The sequence below is a fragment of the Lissotriton helveticus genome, chromosome 11 (genome assembly GCF_964261635.1).
Source record: "Lissotriton helveticus chromosome 11, aLisHel1.1, whole genome shotgun sequence".
In the NCBI taxonomy this organism is placed as follows: Eukaryota; Metazoa; Chordata; class Amphibia; order Caudata; family Salamandridae; genus Lissotriton; species Lissotriton helveticus.
The window spans coordinates 10,903,639-10,929,316 of NC_136072.1; the positions used below are offsets into that span (position 1 = coordinate 10,903,639).

General features: G+C 42.5%; 1 protein-coding gene across 1 annotated transcript in view; it reads right to left on the minus strand.

The window, feature by feature from the left end:
* LOC144791846 (putative cation-transporting ATPase 13A4) overlaps window positions 1-25,678 on the minus strand; it is a 446,251-nt gene that overhangs the window by 107,678 nt on the left and 312,895 nt on the right. The window contains exons 17-20 of the mRNA XM_078666631.1: window positions 15,184-15,301; window positions 13,807-13,931; window positions 7,433-7,614; window positions 4,205-4,306 (exon numbers count right to left, since the gene is read on the minus strand). Of these exons, the coding sequence (XP_078522757.1) occupies window positions 4,205-4,306; window positions 7,433-7,614; window positions 13,807-13,931; window positions 15,184-15,301 (527 nt within the window). The remainder of the gene's footprint in view (window positions 1-4,204; window positions 4,307-7,432; window positions 7,615-13,806; window positions 13,932-15,183; window positions 15,302-25,678) is intronic.

Genomic DNA, 25,678 nt, shown 5'->3' on the forward strand with positions numbered 1-25,678 from the left:
TCCTGCTTCCCGCACTTCTTGGGTTCTTGGGAAACAAGCATCCAAGGACCGGCCCGGTTTCGAGGTAACACCTCTCATCAGCCCGGCTAGCTTGATTCCAGTGGTGTGGAGTGCCTGGGACTCACGTCTGAGCAATTGTTTGCAATTACCGCTCTAAGTGTACTGGGGATGCTCAGACGTGAGTCCCAGACACTCCACACCACTGGAATCAAGCTAGCTGGGCTGATGAGAGGTGTTACCTCGAAACCGGGCCGGTCCTCGGATGCTTGTTTCCGTTCTGGGAAGGACATGGCTTTTGTAGTTCGGACTGGACTGTTCCCATGGGGCACAGGGTCAGCGCTGATTTGCATATCGCCATTGTCTAACCCAGGGTGGTGTGGAGTGGAAAAACGATGGATTTGGGCCCAGATCTTTGGACTGGGGTGAATGTGTGACATTGATCCACATTCTGTCCATCACTGTTGTGTTTGCAATTACTGTTCACAAGGCAGCACAGTGACATGCACAACATTACACGAATTGCTCATGCTCTCATAAAATCATATTTGCATTCCCCTTGGACTGGTAGTGGTTCAGATGGGGTTTTTGAGCATCCCGTACTTTTTTATGAGTGGCAACTCCTCCTCCAACTAATTGTTCACTTTACAAAGTGTTCACTTTGAATTTGGCTTTAAAGAGCTGCGCGGTGACGCGAACACCAGAGACTTTCATTACTTCAATTTATCTTTGTGAAACAGTGCAGTGACGTGCACACCTTTTGAGATTCCTTGAGTATACAAAAGACATCCTTTTCACATGGACAACATCTCCCACATCAAAATGTTTTACAGACGCACTCTTCTTTTTGTTATAAAAACTTTTTGCTATGCTTGAGCATTTTCAACATTGTTTCACACAATTGCATCCATATCAGCCCATGATAAATTCTTTGAGCCATTTAGAAATCCAAGCTGATTTAACTCAGTTGAGGGCTTCCTACCCCTCCGCATTTCAAAAGGAGAAATGCTGGTTGTAGAGTGAAGTGTTGTTCTGTAAAACCAAAGGAGAGTCCTCACAGCTACCGGCACCACACATTTAGGCCACAGAGCCCAATGTTTACAGTCCGCTATCACTCTGTTGAGTTGCTGAACCAGATCGTTGGTTTGCAGGTGATAGAGTGAACTCTTTAAATGGTTAATGCTTCTTTCCTGTAGAAAATTCTCCTCTTTAGTTGACACAAATTGGACCACATTTTCAGAGGCTATCACCTCAGGAAACCCCTTCCTCATGAAGACATTTTTAAGCAAATCCAAGACTGCTTTGGAATCTGGTTCCCCAAACAAACTTTACCTCTGGCCATTTAGAATAGTAGTCGACCCGGACTAAAGCAAACCGAGAATAATAGGGCAGGTTATGAAACAGACCCATGAGGTAAATGCTTAATTTTACCCATAAATAACACCACTGGGTTTGGGCTCCCAACAGTAAGGCCAAGCCACTAACTAATAGAAAACTAAACAACTGCCAATACTGTTACGTAAATCCTTTTCCTTTCACCACAGCACATTAGAATTGAATACAATGTGGGTACAAGACTTCTAGTTCAGTTGGAATTAATCTCTTTGTTTATTTTTTACTTTAAATACCTTCGTTGGTTACATTTCACCCAATTTACATTTTTTCAACATCTACATTACAAATACAAAAATTCTTACTTTTCACAAAGCATTAAACTCCACATATTCATCATCATTCCATATTCACAGTCACTCAACATATCAGACATTCAACCACTTCACACTCGCATTCACAGCCACAACAAGTTATTTACAGTTCAATACTAACTACAATATTATACAAAAACCATAGACATTAGATTTATCTAATCTCATGAATTTGGAGCAAACATTTTTGGGATTTGAAGATCTTATGGCTTGACAAACTATGGTCATGAACCATACAATCAACTTCCTTATCAATCTGTGGCCACCAGAAGTGGACACTCGCTGTGTGTGTGGTAAGAGTAGCCCCAAGATGCCCTTTAACAATATGTTTTTCAACTTCTCAGAAGGAACTAATTTGCCTGACCACATTGCTTAACCATCTACTAATGATAAGTCATCAGTCACTTTGACATATGGTTGAATTAAAATCTCAACATTCTTTTCCTTAGGCCAATCTTTAATAATGTATTTAGCTACATGTTTTAAAGCAATGTCCTCTTGAGTCTCACTCTTCCACTGCGCTTCTGAAAAAGAACATGCACTTTCATTTTCAATAAAGTTGTCCAGGTCTTCATCAACATAAGCATTTAGTTAGTCTGCTCTGATATTCTTTCCACCAGAAATGTGCTCAATATTAAACTGAAATTGCAGCAATTTGGTGGACAGCTTAGATATACGAAAACTATTACTCCTATTAGATGTTCCTCCTAATATATTAAAGTAAGGGGTTTGTGGTCTGTCAGAAGTGTAAATCTTCTGTCCCACATATAACACCTCATTTTTTCAACTGCCCACCAGCATGCCAAACATTATTTTTCAATAACCGAGTAGTGGAACTCTCTGATGCAAAGACAATGGTTCTTTCTTCATTGGTAATTCTGTGAGTCAACACTGCACCTAAGCCGGGATTACATCAACAGTAAGAGAATACAGTATTGAAGGATCAGAGGGTGTTAAAGCTTTGACCTCACTCAGTTGTCTCTTCACCCATTCAAAAGCTGTTTTGTATTTTTCATCCCATAGTTCATTCATAGCATAATCAGATATAAACCACAAATAAAATTCACTCAATCCAAGGAAAGATTTCACATCGATTGTGACATTGGGAGGAGTTGCTTGTGATATAGCATTCACTAATCCTGGTCCAGGTTGGACACCAGTGTCAAAACTACACCTTGGCTCTGGAATATAGACAAAACTTTGTCCATTATGCCATCATCTGGGGCCTGTCTATCATGGGCATGGATCAAAACGTCATTATGGAAAATGGCAACATTCTTCACATCTTTAAGAAAAATCGACATGAGAAGTTGAAATACTGACGCAGACGAAAGACAAAGAAAAACATAAGATAAAAGTTTGTTGTCCTCCAAGAAATGTCCGAAGCATTCCTTTCAAGGGACTCGAGTTAAAGTTATATTCCCTATGTGTCTTAAATTCCAGATAAATTTACTTGGGTTGAAAATTTGTGAATAAAGATTGTGATTGACCGGATTTGGAGAATAAGAGATCTCAGAGAACAAATGGTTTCAAATAAAAAGTGTCATCTACGTGTAGGTAAAATTAGTTTTGTGAGTCCGTAATAGCAATTTTTAGCAAAGTGATAATTACAATTCCTTACTATTCCTTAATTGCGAATTGCAAATTGCGTTTCTCAATCAAGGAATATCTTGATTGGAATAATAGGAATGAATGGGAATTGGGTGCGCAATTTGCGAGTACCCAATTTCAAGGGTCCAAAAGGACACCCTGTTGCACCCCTGAAATGTGCATGTGTGCACATGTGGTGCATATACATGCCAAATGAAAAAAAGTGCTTATTTAAAGGAAATCGCAAATGACCACTAACTTGATGTTGGTGGTAATTTGCGATTCCTTAAGGCAATATCGCAATTTTTGCAATTCCTTATTTTGCGAGTAGGTATTTGCCTTCTTACATTGCACACATCTGAATTGCGATCCAAAACGCTGAAATTCTGTGAACTTTAGCTATTGCGATAGCAATTTGGCTCGCTACATCTGGCTCATTATTATTTCCTCTTAGACTGTATGTTGTTTTGGGAAGTAAGGAAGAAATCCCTTGTCCTATTTTTAGGAAATATCAAACTACAAAATGATCAGAAACATTAGTCACTTTATTCAAATAGAAATATTTAGATTTGATCATTTGTAATAGGTTAACCCAGAAAGAATCTTTTATTGTCTAATATTTTCATAGGTATTAATAACATCATTTCTCAACAAAACAAATATCGGTGTTTGTAAAAGAGCTTACTGAATTTTACTTGTATTAGATGTGTTTAAGAAAAAGGTATACAATCTATTATGTGAAAGTGAACTACGGTTGCGCTCGGCGGCTTATTATAATGTTTATCTCTATGGAGCTTCGACATTGAAAAATATGTTCTCATACCTTCTTTTACATTTTTTTTTTTTTTATTGCTAAAGGATTATGTCTTGGAAATAAATACATTTAGAATGGTTGAAAATCTAAAGCTTACCTTCGGGAGCAGACGGTAGAAGTGCTGTAGTATAACCTGGTAAGTTTTTCCGTCCATGGCAAAGTAGTAGCGGAATTTTTCTTCACTGCTAATGAATGTCTCCTGTAATCAAAAACATTATTACAAAATTGTCATTATTAATGGGTCACTTGTAGAAATAACATCAAATTAAAGTAATGGCATGCAATGATATCCCCCTTCCTGCAGGACCCTCCTGACTGATGGCAGGACTTGGAGCTCTTTCATAAACCTCTTTCTCACTGTTACAAGATCAGCACCACCAGTGTTCTGCAAAGGAAATCAACTCTGTCTATTTCCAAAGAACATGTTGCCATCAGAAAATTGATCAAAGTGTGCTTGCCTTATGACAGTGCCCTCTGGCCAGGAAGTGTGAATGTATAAACAAATTGTTACATCACATGACATAAGTGTGCTCTCTGCAGTCCTCATGCCCGAAACCTCTAATCATATGCAGACATCTAAATAAATCCATCTTTTCCACAGTCCCCCCCCATTTTACTCAGGATAGCTGGTGTGTTGACCTCCGCAGTCAGTGGTTGCAGCCTGCTGGCCAGGCCCAAGCACATGTGCTATTTTAAAAATGTTGGGTATTTATACTTCCAAATTGCTGTTGGAGTCACTTTATTATGACACCTTTTTCTATGAGCGCAACTACACTGCCACCCAGATCACCGTACAGGTCTTTCAAGTAGGGAAGGGGATGTTTCTTCCTTAAATGCTTTTAAGACTTAACACGAATTAGCTTCATACTTTCCTTGCAGCCTTGGTTTCATGGCCTAACTCTTGCTATATGTAAAGACTGTGATCCAGGCATTGATAAAATCCCATCTTGACAATGCCAATGCTCTATACCTTGGGATCACAGCAGGCCTCTGTCACAAACTTCAGACGGTCCAAAACGCCGCCGCTCGGCTGGTGGAGAGAATCCCTGCTAGACATCATATCTCTCCACACCTCAGTAATCTGCACTGGCTACCCATTGCTAAAAGATGCGTTTTCAAGGCCATGACGCTGGCTTTCCGAGCATCCAAAGGCAATGGGTCGGCCCATTTGAGAAGCACCTTGCGACCGTATGTCAACTCCAGGACATTACGCTCCAATTCCCTATATTTCCTGGAAACTCCACGATTTAAACGATCTCGTGCAGGTGGAAAAACCTTTGAGGTATGTGCAACTCAGCGTTGGAACAAGCTCCCGGTAGCCTTACGCACCTGCCAAACAGAATCAGCATTCCGTAAGTCCCTTAAGACCCATCTTTTTTCCTCTTAATTGGCTTCCTGATCCTATGCCCCCTGTTTCCAGAGTTCTCAGCGCCGGGACGCCCCATTGGGGCAGCTGTGCGCTTTTTAAAACACACAAATAAATAAATAAATAAATAAATAAATAAATAAATAAATAAATAAAGGGATATTACATTTCCAACTTTTAAATGGAATTTATGAGCAAAAGTAATTTCTCAGTGTTTTGGTAATCTGGGCTAGAAAGACCAATAACAAGTTTAAAATCTGATTATCTGGAAAGGAATACCTAGCAGCACTAAAGGAGACCTACTGATAGGAGGCCACAAGAAGTGTGGTAGGTAACAGCAGAAGTCCTTTAAAGCTTACAGGGCTAAACATAAAGGGTCAGTGGTAGAGGTGATTTGCAGAGAGCTCTTCCCATTGGGAACAGGTATTCTCCATTTTGGATTTCTAGACCATGAAACTTTGAATTCTTTTGATACCTAAAGGCATATACCTTATGAATATTACTTCAGGGGGCTGAACAGGGAGGGTCAGTGGTAGAGACGGTTTGCTAAGAGCTCCTCTCAGTCAAACATGTATGCACCATTTTGGATTTCTAGTCCATGAAAACTTGGGCTTGTGTTGATACCCAAGGCATGTTCCTTATAAATGTTCTGAGGATTGGGCAAGTCTTCATTAGCAATGGTTGCATGGTCACCCTTTAAAGTCCTGTCCTACATCTACGCTAGAGAGAGGCTCTGCCAGGCTCTGAAGTGGAGGAAGACATCCATTACCGCTGCATTCAGCTGAGCTCCTGCTTCACTCCTCCCGATACAAAACTTAGAGATTGAAATTCGTTCACGCGGCAGGGTAAGGAGAGTGGGTACGGAAAGCCACTAGGACACTTTCAGTTAGCCAATGAAATCTTCAACAAAGGCTGAACTCTGACCAGCCACAGATAAGTATTCCTGCTTGTAGTTTTACTCTGTTAAAGCCAAATTTTTCGAAGTTCCCCAGCGATGCTAAACAACCTTGTGGCAAAACCATGAAATTGAACAAGTACTCATCTTAGCAGCTTCACGTTAACATTGCTCCTGTGGTGTGGGAATTCTCCAGGCCTGTTATTCTTTTCCAAGTCACACATTTTCTTTTTCTACATTTTTAGGATTTCAATTTCTTTTGTTTTCTATAGACATTACATATTTTGCTAGCAAGAGTTTAGGTAGAGAGGGTCTGGTTGATTGACCCACCGAGTGTGGTATGATATTCAGCTCTGTGCCACCCTAATGTCACAGGTAAGCTCATTAACACATCCGGAGAAGCACTCACATAGGTACAACACGCAGAAGACAGCGGGCAGTGTGAGAGGTGGTAGGGGCAAGCTCCCTTTTAACGGAAATTGGGGCAGGGTGGAGCAATGGGTGATGCCCCATCCAATAATGATACGATCATGGTACCATTATGAAGGACTCTTTATATACATCGTGAGTGTCTTCAACTTACAAACAAGGTATTAAATCAGTGACTTGAGAAATGGAGGGTGGCTCTGCTGTTCAAAATGTGGGCAATGCACTGATCCAGCTCCAACATGGCCATCATCACTGACAGAATTACAATCTTTTTAAGAGATGTTTGCAAAGTGAGAAATGTGACATGTACTTAAAAACACTGCGTGCCAGGCACTGCGAGTCAACAGTCTTTGCACTCACTTTGGGGATCACAAGCACATGGGTATTCCATTCTTTTACCACCCTTTAGTTATCAAGAAGAATATTTAATAAAAATGTAAATGATTGTGTTGTGAACAATATAATTTTACCCAGCATACTTTGAACATAAAAAATGTATGTTGGAAAACCATGAGAAAGAATCAGAATACATAGTGGATGTTTTTAACTTACCCAGCAGTCAAGCTATAAAGAGCTGGAGAACAACTCTATCTAAAACATTTGCTGCTCCTCCCTCATGCTAATGAGATGCATACCCAGAAGGCATTGTTTTTGTTCACTCCATCCATCTTGCTCTTCTTATCGTCCACCTCTCGTAGGGTGATAGATGCTGGGCTGGAGCCTTCCGGTCCACTGGCAGTGACCAGGATACCAGTGCTAGACTCAGTGATCATTCCAGAGCGTTTTCCAACAGTCAGCGCCGTCTGAAGGTTGTCACCTGAGGAACATATACATCAGTAATTTATGAAATACCACATGCTGACACCTAAACATCAACGGCAAACACCAAAATGGCATGTTTAGGAACGTGGCCTGTGCGGGGTATTTTTTAGCTTTTATACATTTGTATTTCAAATTCAACACAGGTCTAGTGACCATGTACAAAGACTATCTAACAAGGTGACAGTCTAATTACATAGGAGGGTGGTTGAAGGCACATGTCAGTACAAAGGTAGAATGCAAATGTAAATCCATCAATAGGACAATGTTTACAGAGATATGAAATAAAATGAAAGGTGAAAGAAGACGAGAGCATGAAAAAACAGAAAAGTAACAATATACAATATCAAGACACATCTGGAAGCCCATAGCTATCAATGTGGAGACAAGGTAGTTATTCAGTCTTACCCACAATAGGATCCTTAGGGGCATCCAATGCATTATGAAGTAGATAAAACAAATTAGGTCCCAAATATCCTGATGTCTATATGTAGGTGGCTGCAGCAAGATGTAGATTTCTACACAATCAGTGGAAATCATCATGTCTCATAACCAATCAACAAAAGTTGGAAGTCTAGCCCCTCCCCAGTTCATAGCCACTCTATGATTGGCCAAGAGGAGGGCCATCACAGTCAAGCAGTATGCACCTTGTGGAATGCATAGACCAGCAATGGGTCCAGAAAAATATATGTCATGTCATCTATACCAAGGAGAACCTCAGACCAATTATTAAAGATAGGGGGACATTCCCACACAATGTGGAGAAATCCCACATTGTCCCATCTGCAGCTGAAACAACTATGGGGGATGGAGAGGTCAATCATGTGTTGTTACTGTGTGATATTGTTGGCCCAGCAAAAGGTATTTATAATAGAATAATTTGTGTCTATAGTTAACAGATAGTGTGCCAGTACACAGCAATATGTCCATACTGCCTCAGGTGGGGACACACACAGTTCCACATCCCAAGCTGTCCAAGCCAAATCTGCCCTTCCTGGTATGAATTGTGATAGGGATGTATAGAGCTTAGAAACCCATCCAGTTTTTTCAGCCAAAACCAGTAGGCTCATCTCGAGACGTCAAGTGTGGTGGCGTCCCTCCAGGAGTGGAACTAGCCCAACAACAGGCACTTACCATGTACATAAAGGTGGCCCATTTCTGTTATGACCATCTTCAACAAGGTGGTCTGGACAGTACGTTTGGTTGTAAGTGGAAGTAAAGGATTGGGAAGCAACCTAATGGTCAACGAGTACAGGAATGGCTCATGGGTTTTGTAATAAATAGAGCTCCAGGCCCATGCAACCATTTTGATTTTATTCTGTGTTTTGGGAAGACTTGTTGGTAGAAGTCACATGAGCTGATTCTCATTTTTCAGATCATGCTCGGGATAATATAAGGTATGCGTCTATCTGTGTTATAGCAAAGTTTGGCAAAGTGACATTGAGCCACCAGATAGTGTAATTCCAGATCTGGCACTTTTAGCCCACCCCGCCTCCCAACCAAACAGGAGGACCAGCACATCACATGTAATCTTTGATGGCTTATTTACTCAGACCAACTTGATCAGGAGTGTCCAAAGTGGGGTAAAGAAGTTCTTGCTAATGGATATAGGTATATTTGTAAATAGATACAGTTGTTTAGGGAGGACTATCATTATAACTAAGGCCACTCTCCCACCAAGGACACTGGAAGTTGGAGCTAAAGATCTGCACAACGTGATAGGTTGTCTATTTTCCGGCCATAATTGAGTCGAATGACCTGCTCCAGCTGTATATGTATAAAGTCACCTAGGTATTTAACCACGTCTGTTACCCAACTGATAGGGTATTCTAGGGTGACCTTTGTTTTACTATCAGTTATTGGGAAAAAGTTTGACTTAGACCAATTATTGGAAATACCAGAACATGTCCCCAATCGAACAATTTCACATATCAGTGGTGCGAGCCTGCCCACTGGGACCTTCACGAAGAGCAATATATTATCTGTACACATGGACAGCAAGAGGCATCCATGATAAAAGCTGAGGCCTCTATGCAGGTGCTTTTCTAGGAGCTGTCCGCCCGAAGGATCTATGGTCAATAGAAATGATAAAGGATATAAGGGGCATCCCCGCTGAGTCCTTTGGGCTAATGTGAATTTGTCTGATGTGAGGCCCTTGGCAGACATACGGGCCACCGGATGTGCATATAGGAGTGAGAAGATTGTTGGGTATACCACAATCATTGGAGGATCTAAAAAATGTTTTCCATTCCAGGGAGTTGAACACCTTTCTGACGTCAAGCACTGTAACCGTCGCTCTAACCTCAGGGTTGATTTGAATTATCACCGCAATAACCATGCAGAGTTTTGTGGATTTACGACGGAGAAATCTCAACTGTACAGGAGCAACTATTTGCTCCAGAGCTTGATGGCAATTATTTAAGCAGGAATCTTGTTATCACGATTTGTTAATGAGAGGAGTTGATAAGAGGCACATATAGTAGGTTCTTTTCCAGCTGTAGGGAGGAGAAAGGTGATGGCTACTTGCATCAAGGGAGCAATTCCGTTTCGAAGAACCTCTGCTTATACCTCAATTAGGTGGGAAGAAAAAATGTGTTTGTAAGCTTATCAAAAAAAAGTGAGCCTATGCGTACCTGGGGGTTTATCTCCAGCAAGTGAATCAATGGCGGCAATAACCTCCTCAAAGGAGATTGGTTAACTTAGAAACTGTTGATGGCAGTCCTCAAGCCACACCAGCACTACTTTGCTTAGGTTCTTAGTAATATCTTCCAGGGATCAAGCACCACCAGGAGTGTAAAGATAGGATTAATAATGTACACATTCCGATACGCTATCTTCATTGTTAGTAAGGACTGTTCGGTCCCCACCTTCCAATATATCAATATGGGGTCTTTCTCTCTCTCTCTCTCTCCTGATCAGTCAAGCTTATGTCTGCCAGGAACCTGCCCTTCACTGTGCTGGCTATCACAGCTTCAAGGGCCCCCAAGCTAGCGTTGAGATCTGCAAAACTTCTTACGAATGTCTTTCAATGCCCCTGCATGCTTCAGAATTGCCTGCCCTCAGATCTAGGTCTTATAGGCCTCCCATATTATAACCTACTGGGTGACTGCACCAACATTAATCTGAAAATATTGTAAAATTACAGACCTAAGTTCATCTTCAAATACTGTGTCGAACAGAGAAGAGGCCGTAAATCACCACTATGGGTGGCAAACCCTTGAGCGAGGGAGGGCAAGTTGAAACACAATTAGTGAGTGATCTGAAAGAGTGTAGGGTAAATGTCATGCACCCAATACAGAAGTGGCAATTTCTGGAAGGACCAGACAATAATCAAGTCTTGAGGATGACTCATGTGGTGCAGAATAAGAAGTGAAGTATTTTACTGCTGCATGTGCCTAATGCCAGACTTTAGAAACATTTAAGTAGGGATTCCAAAGAGGCTGCCTTCTGGTCAATATTTGTATATTCAGCAATGTGCATAATGCAGATATTATTGGACCTGGAGTGCTCCTCAAGATCCTCATTCTTCATAGCAGTTGTCAGAAACTGCTTTTCTAGATTGGTGACTTTGGCTTTAGTTGCACCTGTGTCAGCCTCAAGGTCAGAGATCCTACGCTCAACTCCATCAAGTCAAGCTGCCTGTCTGTCCATGCGTTTTGTCAGGTGATCTAGGCGTGTGGCCATCAAATCAATTTTTCCTCAATGGACTGTAAGCTGATTTTGAGTTCCAGCAGGAAGGCAGCTAAGGAGTCCACAAGTGCTTCGCTCTCAGCACCTAACAGGTGATCAGCAGTGCATATGGACAATTCAGTATAGCATGTTTTTTATCCATGAGGTGTTTTTCCTGCTTTAGGTCAACTTGCTCAATTGTGAAGTGCGCTACTCACCCGTAAGGGCCTCAAGGTGTGGGGGTGGGTGCAGCTCCAGTTCAGCCAAAAATCCAGGACTTGAGGCTCTTCCTGAAGGTGTGCAGAGAGGGGGAGTGTCTGATGCGAAATGGGGAGAGCAGCAGGGAAAGCCCGCCCCCAACTCCAAGACTGCATGTGTCTAAAATGTCAGGCATGGCCAGGCAGATGCTCCTACTGGAGGGTGGTGAAAATGATGTGTTAGGTCCTGAGGTGGGCTCGAAGTTTGCACTGTTCATCTAACACTTGTTCACTGTGGGGGCCGCAAATTACTCGCGCATGAGAGGAGGAGGCAGAGTCCAAGGGTTGCTGCCGGGTTCCATCTTCAGTGTATCCTAGATCACTTTACCCAGCCCAACACTACCTTCCTCTCCCATGGTCTGGGGAAGCACAGCAAATGTGTCGCAGGGTCCAAGGTGGAGAAACACCCAAGGGGACAATGCTGGATGTGCCCACCCAACATGGCAGGTGGGTGAGGTAGCCGGCTTCAAGCTCACCAGCAACTCATGTTACTCCTGGTCCTCTGAAGCATACGGTTTAAGAACAGTGCTGTGTAGTCCCAGCGGGCACAGAACATCCTCCCCAGATAGTGGAGGAAAACTGTTATGCTCAATGGCTTCCTGGTGCTTATGAATCCCCTTGACGAGCATAGCCCTGCGCTAGGCCGCCTTCTTGAATGCCTGTATGGCCACGCCTCAATCCCATGCAGAGTTTACCAGCAAATCATTGCTTGCAATTCAAAGATCATAGAGAGAGAGTAGCAAAATGATATGGATCGGAAGCTTGCACTTTGAACATGGATCAGAAGCTTACACTTTGAACAATCACACACCACCCATTGTTTCTCTAGAGGCGGGGATGTGGGGACATGTATGTGCCCTTGTTTCAGCACTGCAGACTTCTTTTACATATTTTAAATTGTGTTTTCTGAACTATGAGTTTTATTCTAAGGAACTTCAGCAATAAAAACACCATTAGAACTATTAATAAAGGTGCTAAGGTCTGATTCAGTCTAGGGAGTTACAAAGGATCTGCCAAATGAAATAAACCTCCAGCAGATTGCCTGTCCAGACATCCAGCGGTCTAACCACCCTACTTTGAGGAACTTACATATGTCACTAGCTGAGACACCTCCATGCTGGAAGTTGGTTCGACCAAGATGTTGAGCCAGGCATGGTGATAGAACTGTTGCCAATTTTATAGTGAATTATTGACTACCAATTCTGGCAGATTAAACTCGGCGAAAGACCAGTCTGGAATCAAAGGGCAACATTTCTTAAAGTTGCTCATACATTTTGTAAAGGTGCTTTGCCATGGTGTACAGCCCTAATTCTGGTGGATAATCAAATAACGTCCTGGCAGACAAATATTAATCAGCCAACCACATTTTAAATCAGACTATAAAGAGTGGTTTAGATTGAAGAGATTGGTGGGACATTAACTGACCTGTGTCTCAAGACATAGTTAGAATACTGCAACATCTACTTTGAGACCTTGAGGGTGCTCATATGAAAAGCAGATTGGCCAGATAAGACATGGAAACATTAATGGGATAATAATTTTAAAGCCTTTTAATAATAGAGTAGTTCACCATCATGAATATAAAACACAGACATCTAGTAAATACCAAAAACATAAATTATGCTAGGAGAAAAGAAAGTCTGGAATCCCAATCTGGATTCGTGATCTGCCAATACAAAAATAGGCTTGACTGTGTCTGTTTAGTCTGAATTAATTTGTTTTGATTTGCCCATGTTAACAACAAACATTTATTCTTGCTGCAGAACTCCACTTCTGCACTGATACTACTTGGTGAATGTGACATGTGAAGTGTAGGTATTACAATAATTGGATACCACCATTGCAGATTTTATTTCCAGTGAAAGCACAAGTACATCACTCTGACAGAGTTGAATCCTATAATAGACATTGTTTAACATTGAACATGTTTGTACTGCAGAATGACTGTAACTCTTTCATTGCCTTAAGATTATGTTTTTTTTTTAATTCTAAGTGACCTTTTAGTGTTTGCGAATAAAATGTCTATGACAAATACTTATTATTGATTGGTCTTGGTTAGGAGAGCATGGTAAATCCATTAAAAAAACTATCACATTATCTTATTTGAATAAATTAGGTTTGCATATTTGAGTAGATTCTTATATTGTGAGGGGTGAACAAGTTAGGTTTTGTGCTACACTCTTTATTAAAGGTATCAGAAATCCTCAAATGTATGTGACCCATGTGAATGGCATGCACTGATATCCAGTGGTAATATTACATACCTGTCACCATTACCAGTCTTATTCTCACCTCCAAGAGTTCCTCTAGCACTGGCTCCGTCTCCGGCTTCAGCTGGTTTTCCATCACCAGCAGCCCAAGAAATTCCAAGTTAGATTCAACATCTTCCCTTCAAAGAAAAAGGCAAATGATGTTGTAACACAATTAATGTAAGAATGTCCCCCACTTTTGTCTTCTTTCAAGCCAATCCCACAGCCGTCCCTTCAGATCCTCTTATTTCTCCCCTAAGCACAAGAATCAATACACAGCTACTTCCCTATTTGGTATTCCTCCTAAATCTTTCTCTTGCTTTGGTCCCATTCTTGAGCCCTCCAAACATGCTAAAAATGCATTCATCAGTACCATTTTTAAAATAATGTTCCACTCCTGACCCTTGGGAATGTTTTAGTCTAAGAGATACTAGTAACCACTCTAAGTATTCCCTGAGCGAAGCACACTGCCATATAGGCAGCACTTCTGCGCCTCTGGGCAACACATCAAAGGGTAGATGATCCATCAATCATTGGAACTATCTCAAGTCCCTCTTTATAAGTGCCTTCAGTTGTTAGACTTCAAGGCCTTGCCTAAGGCATGTGTCAAGTGTCTCCAGATACAACAAAAGCTTATCATCATCCAAAGATAATGTGTCTGCTTTGCTAGTTCCACTTCCCTATCTACAAATCAATTAAATACATTCCATGGATGCCACTGAAGTGTTAACTATTAACTGGGTCAATAGACTCTGGCCTTATCCATCTATGTGGCTGTATTCTCAATATAATCTTAAAGCTAGTTCTGGCTATCCTGAATCTGTCAATTAACTACAAATTATTTCCCTTCAGGAGATCAATAGAGCTGAGGTACTGAATGGATTTTGGCTTCAAAACATTGATATATACTAGTTCGTTATTTGGAGGGACACCTACAATACACCCCTTCCAGATACTCAATTGGTATCTATTTGGAATCCAATTTTAGGAGATGTGAAAACTAAGACATCAGGTTACAAATTAAAAAAAAAAAACTATAAAAGTTTGAAAATTCCTGTCACTCAGAAAGCACCTTGAGATGTTTTGGCTTAGGGTGTTGTTCTATACAAGATTTCCTATTCAGTCAGGCATTCACATAGACCTAACAAGTTTGTGTAATCCTGAGTCCACAGCCAGGAGCTGGCCATACATCAAACTAGAAGGAGGTCTTTTGAAGCTAGATAACAAAACAATAGGCATATCAAAGGCCACCAAATACTTCTCTAACATGTTTTACAATTATTGCAGGGCTATCATCTCAGCAGAGAAGCCTCCTTCCCTTGCTGAGGTTTCAAGTTTCCATCTGGAGAGATTCTTGAAAGGGCTTGGGCGCTGGAGGCTTCAGTCTCTTACCTTACTAAACTGCGCAGTTCAGATGGCGTCTTTGATGGCAAAGGCTTGTACGCCAATCCAATGACTCGAAATCCTTGCATGGTGTAAATCTGGAGTTCGTTTGAAAAATTGGAAGGGACTGTTAAAAAGAAATATCACAAATAAACATTCTATTACATCACAAGAACTCACATTTGCACATTTTCATTTGTGTCACAAGACACCTCCTATTCAAACTCAAATGGAGAGCGCTCTAGTAATTACGAATATTTAACCACCTTGCATGGTGAAATTGTCCTACATCTGAATGACTCATTTAAATTACTTGTAAGTACCTTGTACATGATACAACATGTACCCAGGGTCTGAAAGCACTGCAGTCCGCTAGTTTTAAGTGTACTCACTGTACCCCAGCTAGACGTCCGCCGTTTGTGCCTAGTACGTGACCTCCGCTCCCCGTGGCAACCATAACTGGAGCGATACCGCTGTTGAAATGCAGTGCGTATTGCTTCCGGGTGGGGGTGGCCACGTGGTACGAGGAAAAGTATGGAGCCAACGTGTCCACACTAATTGCAATAGCTCTAACATAGTCTACATGATAAAATGCCCATGCGATCTGGCCTATGTAGGTATGACCTGTAGAAAGATCAAACAAATAATATCCCTTCTAGACCAACAGGGTACTTTCACTGAGACCATACCATGAGCCCACTGTCACCCTACTATTGATGGAATAGCCCTACAAGACCTATGCAGAAGGGCGCCGCTTTGACCAGATTCTCTTCGCATGACTCAAGGGCGACACAGTGGGCACAACGATAAGCCTTCAATATCTGTATTCATACGAGTGGGCTCAGTGCTAATCTTTTCCCCGCACTTTAGGGCAATACGGCGAGCGTAACAATATAGCTACACTTTATTCATTTATGCGGGTGGGCTCCGCTGGCAATTTTGATGCGGGTGGGCTCCGCTTTCATGGTGGACTCCATATTAACCCTCCCGTGTCCAGAATACCCCCCATTATGATACTTACCACACTCTTTAACATTTAGATCGTGTCCATAGAGTTAGCGTCACGATCCAGACTCCCATGAGGCACACTAAACTGGAAATCCTATTAAGATTCTTTTCTCCCCCTGTTACTTTGTTATCTCTAAATGTTACGTTCTGTTGACTGGCATGCTAGTATGGATCAAGATGCCCTTACCTATGTCTTTAGAGCGTAGTCACCCACTTCTTAATGTTTGAAAGTGGTGTAATAAGCCAATACACACTTTTTGTTTAAAATTGATATCTTGTCTGTAACCAGATATAACAGCAATCCACAGCTAAAATTGCCTATTATGCACTATTTTCCACCTGCAACTACCGAAGTGTGGATGTACTTTCCTGAATGACTCAGTCAGTCACAAAATGATATGCACTTGATAAACTGTCACCGACTCTCAATTAAGGAGTCAGACAATTGATAGTTTGCTTATTTGAGGTATGTTACCACAATGCGAGAGAAAGGAGCACTTGATCATCCTGACACTACGTTACAGGCATGTATTTTTTTTGCTCGTGATTGTATTCTATCTTTGCAGGTTTTTTTCTCTTTCTCACACTGGAAGTAAGTGCATCAACTGTGATCATACAGCTGACTTTCTGTGATCAAGGGCAGGGTACACCATAGCGTGTGTACACCACCCAGGTCACGTATACTTTGGTCCTGATAAAAACCTGGTAATTTCCTGTTACAGGTTGAAACATGAAGACCGTCACTTAGCACTTGCATCTGATATATCTTTTTAATATTGTCCAGTAGCTCTAGAATATTTTTTTTTTCAATTGAGTTATACCAGGACAATTTTTAATTAACCCTGGGCGTAGTATCCGTAGTGGGGCTACGCGAAGCTACGCAAAGTGGGTGAGAAACTATACCCACCTGCGCACTTTGCGTAGCCCCACTACGCGCCGCCTGCCCCCTCCCCTACATACTTAATTTTTGTAAATGCTCAAAGAAAAGGAAATAAAAGGCACTTACCTTGTCTGCTGCGTCCCGGGGCTCCCTCTGCTCGTTCACGCCGCCGTCTTGGATACCAATGCGCATGCGAGGCCGCCCGTGCATGCGCATTTCTCGTGAGAAATGCGCATGCGCGGGCGGCTGTGCATGCACATTGGTATCCAAGACGGCGGCGTGAACCAGCAGAGAGAGCCCCGGGACGCAGCGGACAAGGTAAGTGCCTTTTATTTACTTTTCTTTGAGCATTTACAAAAATGAGGTATGTAGGGGAGGGCGGGAGGGAGGCGGGAGGCGGGCAACTTCGCTATGCCCACGGAGTGGGCGTAGTGTTGCCTGCTAAACCTACTTTGCAAAGGGCGAAGTAGGCAACACTACGCCCACTCCGTGGGCGAAGTGAAGTCCTTCGCCCAGGGTTATTTTTAATCCACCTTTTTCACTCACAAATTCCCACAAAAAAACAACCCGCTCCACTGTAGTCAGGTGTCGCAGCACACCCGGATGCCACTCGGCTGTCCGGGTGGGACCCCCATGATGAAGCATGTCACCAACTAGATTGGTGAGAGAGGGGTCTTCTTAGAAAAGGACATTTTTCTTTTGGCATGTTTCTCTTCTCTCTCTCCCCACCTTGCTGAGACCTTGACTGGTCGTGTGGCGGTACTCCTCCATTTGTTTGTTTAATAAAATATTTTATCCATCCGCAATCCAACACTTTCCCTACTCTTGTACTGACTAGGGTGAGAATAGTACATTTTTCCCCTCCACTATCCAACACTTTCCCTACTGTTATACTGACTGGGGTGGGATTAGTTAATTATACCCCTAAGTAATCCAACAGTTTCCATACTGTGCACCCATTGGAGTGGGAATAGTCATTTTATCCCCTCTGTAATCCAAAACGTTCCCTACTGTTGCACCCTTTGGAGTGGAATAGTAAATGTTATCTCTCCGCAATCAGAAACTTTACTTACTGTTGTATTGAATGGAGTGGGAATAGTACATTTTAGCCCTCCGCTATCCAACACTTTTCCTATTGTTGTAATGACTGGAGTGGGGATAGTGAATTGTACCTCTCCACTATCCAACACTTTCCCTACTGTTGTACTGACTGGAGTGGGAATAGTACATTTTCCCCCTCAGTAATCCAACACTTTCCCTACTGTTGCACACCCTGGAGTGGAATAATACATTGTACCCCTCTGCAATGAAACACTTTCCTTACTGTTGTACTGACTGGAGTGGTAATAGTAAATGGTACCCCTCCACAATCCAACACTTACCCTACTGTTGTACTGACTGGAATGGGAATAGTTAAATGTAACTTTCTGTACTCCAACAATTTCCCTATAGTTGTTCTGGCTGGAGTGGGAATAGTAAATTGTACCTAACCACAATCCAGCACTTTCACTACTGTTACATTTACTTGAGGTAGATTTGTAAATTGTACCAAGTTTGAATATATTTTTGTGTTGCATGAAGTGGGAGTAGTAACATTTTTATAATGTATTTAATATAACAGTTTGCGTAGTTTCGGATAAATTGTAGTTGTAATAGTATACGTATTAAATGTTATATTTTATCATTTATTTTCTATCACTAAAGTTTATAGTATTATGTTTTAGTTTATTTTGAATTATAGTATTTATGATTATTATTGTTATATATATATATATATATATATATATATATATAGATATTCCAGGAACTTCGTCTTAATATCCACTGCCACCAGGACAAAAAGAACGAACCGGACCCATTTCAGGTAGATTTGCTGAATTTTATTTAGTGCATCCCTCTGTCCGCCATGACGCGTTTCGGGCCCTATATATAGATATATAGATATATATATACTAGCAGCCAATCCCGACATTGTCCGGGAGCAATCAGGCTTCCCGGAACCCCGCCCGCCCCGACATTGTGCAGCAGCAGCCCGGCCCCCCGCCCGCCCCGACATTGTCAAGCATCCCGGACCCCCGCCTGCCCCGTCCCGTCCCCCGCCCGCCCCGTCCCCCGCCTGCCCCGACATTGTCAAGCAGCCTGGGCCCCCGCCCGCCCGCCCCATCCCGTCCCCCGCCCCCCCCCGCCTGCCCCGACCCCCGCCTGTCCCGACCACCGCCTGCCCGGAGCCTTACCGCAGCCGCCGCACCTCTCCCGCGCTCCTCATTTCACCGCTCCGCCGCTCCTCGCCGCTTACCGCTCCTCCCGCCTGTCCGCCGGTCCTCACCGCCATTCCGCCGTTCATCACCGCTCCTCCCCCACGCCATGTCCACCGCTCCTCCTCGCGTTCCTGGACGCTGCTCCTCCCCGCGCTCCTGACGTCAGCACGCAGGTCGCGGCCGGCGCTACTTCGAAGGGACTACTATTTTTTTTAATGTTAATTTTTGAAATAACGCATATTTTTATACTTTATATAGCCTATGTCCATCTGCACACCCTGACAATTACAATGATGTATCGGGTGTGCGGATTGGCACTGTGGTTCTCGAGTTTACCCGCCTCAAAGGTGCAAAGTTCTTCCTTTATACTAGTAGTATAGATATAGATATAGATTTTATACAATAAAGACGTATTCATTCAACACCTCCTGTGCTGTGTTGAGGCCGGGTGTGGTAGACGGTCAGGTTCTGTGCTATGTGATGGTGGGCCAGGATCCAGAGGATAAAGTTGTCAGGCTGCACACTGCATCCCCACAAAGTCTGGCGGGTTTTATCCTCCCTGTAACTACCTCCTTATGTGCACACGCCGTGCATTACATCTTTTTACCACAAGAGGGTGCACGAATCCTGCAGATGGAGCTCACATCTACACCTTTCAATGTGGTTGTCTTCCAGGTTTGTCTCCTTGCTGTTCCTGTGTTACAAAGCACTTCACTTCACCCTCTTGTGTGGGAGTATAAAGTGCCGTGCCGTCTTGTACGTCTACACCATGGATTAAAACATTCCTCTGCGTTCCTCAGTCACCAGTGTGCTAAAGCATTATTTCTTGTTCTTCTACCTCTGGTATTTTAAAGCACTGTCCGAAGGCAGGGCCGGGGGTGCGACTCCTTGAGAGACTGGGCGCCCGGGGAGCAGCAGCACCCCAAACTCGCTCAAGATGAGTCCGGGAGGCGCTGTCTGCTGTGAGGGGTTGTGTGTGTGTGCAGGGGGCACTACACAACGGCACCCCCCAGCAGCCCCCGACCTTTCATCTTCCTGAAATTCAGTTGGCATCATGCCCCTTACGACCCCTGGCCTGCCCTCTGCGGCCCCCAGACTCCGAGATTGCAAGGGCAGACGCAAGAACAGAAGGGAGACGGGGCTCAGATGAGCACTGTTTGCTTTCTTTTGCTTGGCCTGGACTGGAACATTGGCGCGTGCATCACACACAATGGGTTTATTTTGCAGGTAGATGCAGTGCATTGAAATGTCTCTTTCTGATGATGGATTACGAACACACTGGGTTCATTTAGCAGCAGATTTTTTCACTCCCTCTTCTGCTGCTGAAAGCCCGATTCACCCGTCCAGCGCCCGCTCTCTCCCCTCTGCCCGCCTTGGAAAGCAGAGACGAAACCAAACTCGGGCGAACATCAGGCCGTGAAGTGCTTGGTTTGTCTGGGACCGGGTACGGAGACGCAAACCTGCCAACAGTCCGTGACCAAAAAGACTTTAGACATTTCCAGTTTTAAACCCACTAATTCGCAGAAAAAAATACCACATAACTTGAACTTACTGGAAATCGGCCTATACGACATGAAGCCCTAATAAATACCCATGTCCGCCCAGTCCGCTGCTCCTCACCGGCCGCTCGTCACCACTCCTCCCCCACACCATGTCCGCCGCTCCTCCTCGCGCTCCTGACGTGAGCACGCAGGTCGCGGCCGGCGCTACTTCTCAGGGACTATTTTTTTTAATGTAATTTTTTTTAAATATAACGTATTTTTTTACTTTATATAGCCTATGTCCATCTGCACACCCTGAGGATTACAAAGATGTATCGGGTGTGTGGATTGGCGCTGTGGTTCCTGAGTTTACCCGCCTCAAAGCCTCAAAGTTCTTCCTTTATAATAGTAGTATAGATATATATATATATATATATATATATTCACTGAAAAAACCATAGGTTATAGACCATATATAGTTAGGAATTAGCATTTAGAAAACCTTATTTTACTCACACAAAACCATTGAAATTCCATATATAGTTAGTTGCACTAACTATATATCGCGCACCCGCAATCCACTGCTGATGATGTCACATATTACATCATTCATGACATGGTCAGTGACATCACTGATGACACCACTGATGACATCTCAAATGACATCACTGATGACATCACTGATGACATCTCAAATGACATCACTGATGACATCATGACACACCAATACCAGTTACTACATACGCACTCACTGATTCCTACGTCTACACACACATTCACTCATTCACCCATACAATCACTCATACATACAGTCACTCATTATTACAACACTATCATATGCACTCATACACCTATGCAGACAGTCACACACTGCCACTCATCCATGGAGTTACTCACACACCAAGTCAGTCCTGTAAAGAATCAATCACACTTCCATTTCTTCATCTATACAGTTAAACACAGAACACCATACTTCAGTGACATCACTGATGACATCACTAATGACATCTGAAATGACATCACTGATGACATCTCAAATGACATCACTGATGACATCATGACACACCAATACCAGTTACTACATACGCACTCACTGATTCGTACGTCTACACACACATTCACTCATTCACCCATACAATTACTCATACATACAGTCAGTTATTATTAGAACACTATCATATGCACTCATACACCTAGTCAGTCCTGTGAAGAATCAATCACACTTCGATTTCCTCATCTATAGTTAAACACAGAACACCATACTTTTCACACATATACTAACACATACTTACTCTCTTATACAATCACTGATACAAGTACACATTGATATGCACAGAGTCACACACCTCCCAGCCAGCCACACACACACTCAGTCTTCCATACATCCACTCATTCTTCAATATGTAAAACGTATTTAAACTTTACAAAAACACACAGACACTAGATGATGTCATCAGTGATGTCATTTGAGATGTCATCAGTGATGTCACTGACCATGTCATGAATGATGTAATATGTGACATCATCAGCAGTGGATTGCGGGTGCGCGATATATAGTTAGTGCAACTAACTATATATGGAATTTCAATGGTTTTGTGTGAGTAAAATAAGGTTTTCTAAATGCTAATTCCTAACTATATATGGTCTATAACCTATGGTTTTTTCAGTGAATTTTCAAGGTTTTGTAAATGCTAATTCCTAACTATATATGGTCTATAACCTATGGTTTTTTCTGTGAATTTCATTGGTTTTTTAACAGCTAATATCTGTAGCTGTAAAATGTATTCTTCTTTAAATCCAAAAATATATTTTATATGTTTATGAATATTTTTTTTTTTAAATATTTTTTTTTCTTCGTTCCCGCTTCGCGAATCGGGAAGCTTCCCGTTAGCTGACCTTGATGCCGCGAAATAGACCGCGAGCCGGTAAACGTTTCTTTACCGCAAGTGCCGCGTTAGAAAACAACATCGTGACGCCTCCCGTCCGCATGACGTTTCACGTTGTCGCGTGATACGTCATATGACGTGCTACGTTAGCGAACTGGTACGCGAAGCGAGTCGCAAAGCGCAGGTTTCTGGAAGCAAACCGGGAGGCCCTGCAAAGCGCTTAACGTAAACACAGCAAGTCATGTGACTTGGTAATAACACTTTTCATTGGTTCATTTCACTTTTGGTTTCCTAATGATGTAAGACTAGGTCATATAATCTAAAATGAACACTTTTGATTGGTTGAGAACTCTTGTTTTTCCCAAATGATGAAAATCCCTCCTTCTTTCCTCACTCTGACTTTCATCATTGTGAGAGAAAGACCCTTTGTGATCACTGAGCAATGGCTTCTTTAGTAGCTTCAGCTGGTGCTTCCCCACCACCTCCACCACATCCAAGGAAGAGTGGACCACCTGCTCAAGTTATAATTCAACAAGAAGAGGAAGAAGAGGAACAGGACGACGAGCACGAAGAGAGGCAGTTTTTGCCTGAGCAGCCCAGGACGTCTCACCGGAAAGAAAACTTCATTTGGCAATTTTTTAAAATTCCCAAAGGTCAGAAAAAAGTAAATGCAAGATACGTAACTTGCCTTATATGTCAAGATAGACTGTCCAGAGGAACCGAGAAAAAATACAGTTTCGGAAACTACACAATGCATCGCCATATGACTAGGTGGCATCCTAACAACTACAGTGCTGCACAGTTTCGGAACGACCTAGATAATCTCCCTATTATGGCCAGAAGATCTGTTGTACCGGAAGTAACGGGACCAGAGGGCAGGGAGATGGTGCCAAATATACAAATGAAATTTGGTGAAGTAAAACACATCTGCGTATTTTGCGATGGATTCATTTCCTACGGAGAAAGAAGCATCACTCTGATCAACAGAGCTATTGACTATCATATGCAAGTTTGTACGAAACGCCCAAAATAATAAATACTTCTTTTTTTGTTTTGTTGCTCCTGTTGAGCCCTTTACAATGAATCGTTTTCATTGCCCCCTCCAAGAAAAACCCCAAAAAATATAAAACTGTTCAGAAAAATTCAAAAAAAGTAAAAAAAAATTCCGAAAAATAATAAAAAAAATATAAAACAACAAAAACAATAAAAAAAAAAGTTCTTTTCAGAACTACCTCCCCGTTATTAAAAAATTGGTACAATATTTGGAACTGTGCCAACCTCTATTTCTCTTAGTTTGCTTCCCAGTTCGCTCGCCGGTACGCGAACCGGAAGCGAACCAAAAACAGTAAGTATAAGGGAAGGAAACAGACACTTATGTTAAAAGAAAGACAGCTATAGGGGAGTAAACTAGAGATACTATTACCCGTAATCCACTGCTGATGATGTCACATATTACATCATTCATGACATGCTCAGTGACATCATCAGCAGAGGATTGCGGGTTTTTTGGCAACGTGCCTTATCCACGGTTTAATAACGCTGCCTTTTGCTTTATATAAGTTTTCAAATTGTATGAAATATATACCAATAGGTCGTTATGAACCTTTAGGTAGTGCTTTTCTTCATGAGGTCTGGTCGCTTCCATACACATACAGATGTTTCAAAGATGATCAAGAAGTTTATCTGAATGGAGAGGAATGCACTGAGACGCCAGATCATTCACTAATGTGTAGGCACATACAGTTACACGGTTCATGCAACAAACACCGACCAAATATGGCTTGCGTGTTGCAAGGCACGCCAGTTCCTGCTATCATCCCCACGTTCAAGTTGTTGGAAAATGGTAGTTATTTGATGCTCAATAATGAAGATTGTTCTGAGTTAATTAAAAGTATTCCTTTTATCGTAACAGTAAGTGAACGGGTTATTTGCTGCAGAAATGTTCTATTTCCTCCCACACATGAACATAGGGAGTTTTCAATCTGGCCACAAATACCAACCTTGGGACAGATTTCAACGGCATGGCAAGAATAAGAGCTCTTTTGTCTCAGAGAGAGGTGGCCTTGAGTTCGGCCCGTGAAACTTTCGTGCTTCACATAGCGAACACCCGTACAGAGGTGCAGACCCTTTTCAATTCAGATTTGCCTTTCAATTTCAGCAAGATGGTTCCGACTATCTTTAACGCATCCTCCACAAAGGCCCTGGCGCACTTTTTTAAAGTTGTTACCAGTGGTCTCGTGAATTCATTTGAGAAAATCTTTGGAGTCATCCCTGCTTCCTTTCATTCTATTTTCTCCACTCTGGTTCGTGGATTGGCATTTTTACTTGCATTACCAGCGGACGCTCTTGTGCTTTTTTACATTTTTAAATATGGAGGTCCCTCCTATGCAACCTCCCACCCTGCAGCTGCTGACACTGTTCCGCAATCGCATGCTAGAATATTATGGCACAATGCCGTTGGCGATATTAAGCACGGCATATGGATTATCTTTTCGATTCTCCTACTTCACCTGTGTCCAGCCTGTATTTCACTGCCTGACCTGTGATTTCGATTGGGCCATTGATTTGTGTCTCTGCGGACCGGTTTCTCCTGACGTCGACTTTAATCAGCTGATGACTCCTATCATTACTCACGAGTTGGTTTGTCCTGGCGAAAGGATTATGGCTGTGGCATTGATGCATGGACTACTTGGTCCCTGGAATTTACTGGCGGCAGCACAGTCTTTCTTGGAACAGAGCTTTCTTGAAAACCCACCGAGCTGTCCTCTGATGGTGATAGAGGATCCGGTGCTGGGAGAGCACGTATGTTCTTTTCCGCTTTTAAATTGGATGGCTGAACTGTTTTCGGATGAAGACGGTGACTTCCTATTGGAGGCTGTTGCAGCTTATTTTGCATACACAGTTATGTCATAGACCTTTTTCATGTTTGATATGCTGAGTACTAGCATTTCATTGACAATTCATTGACTTATTTGTCAAGTTTTTATTATT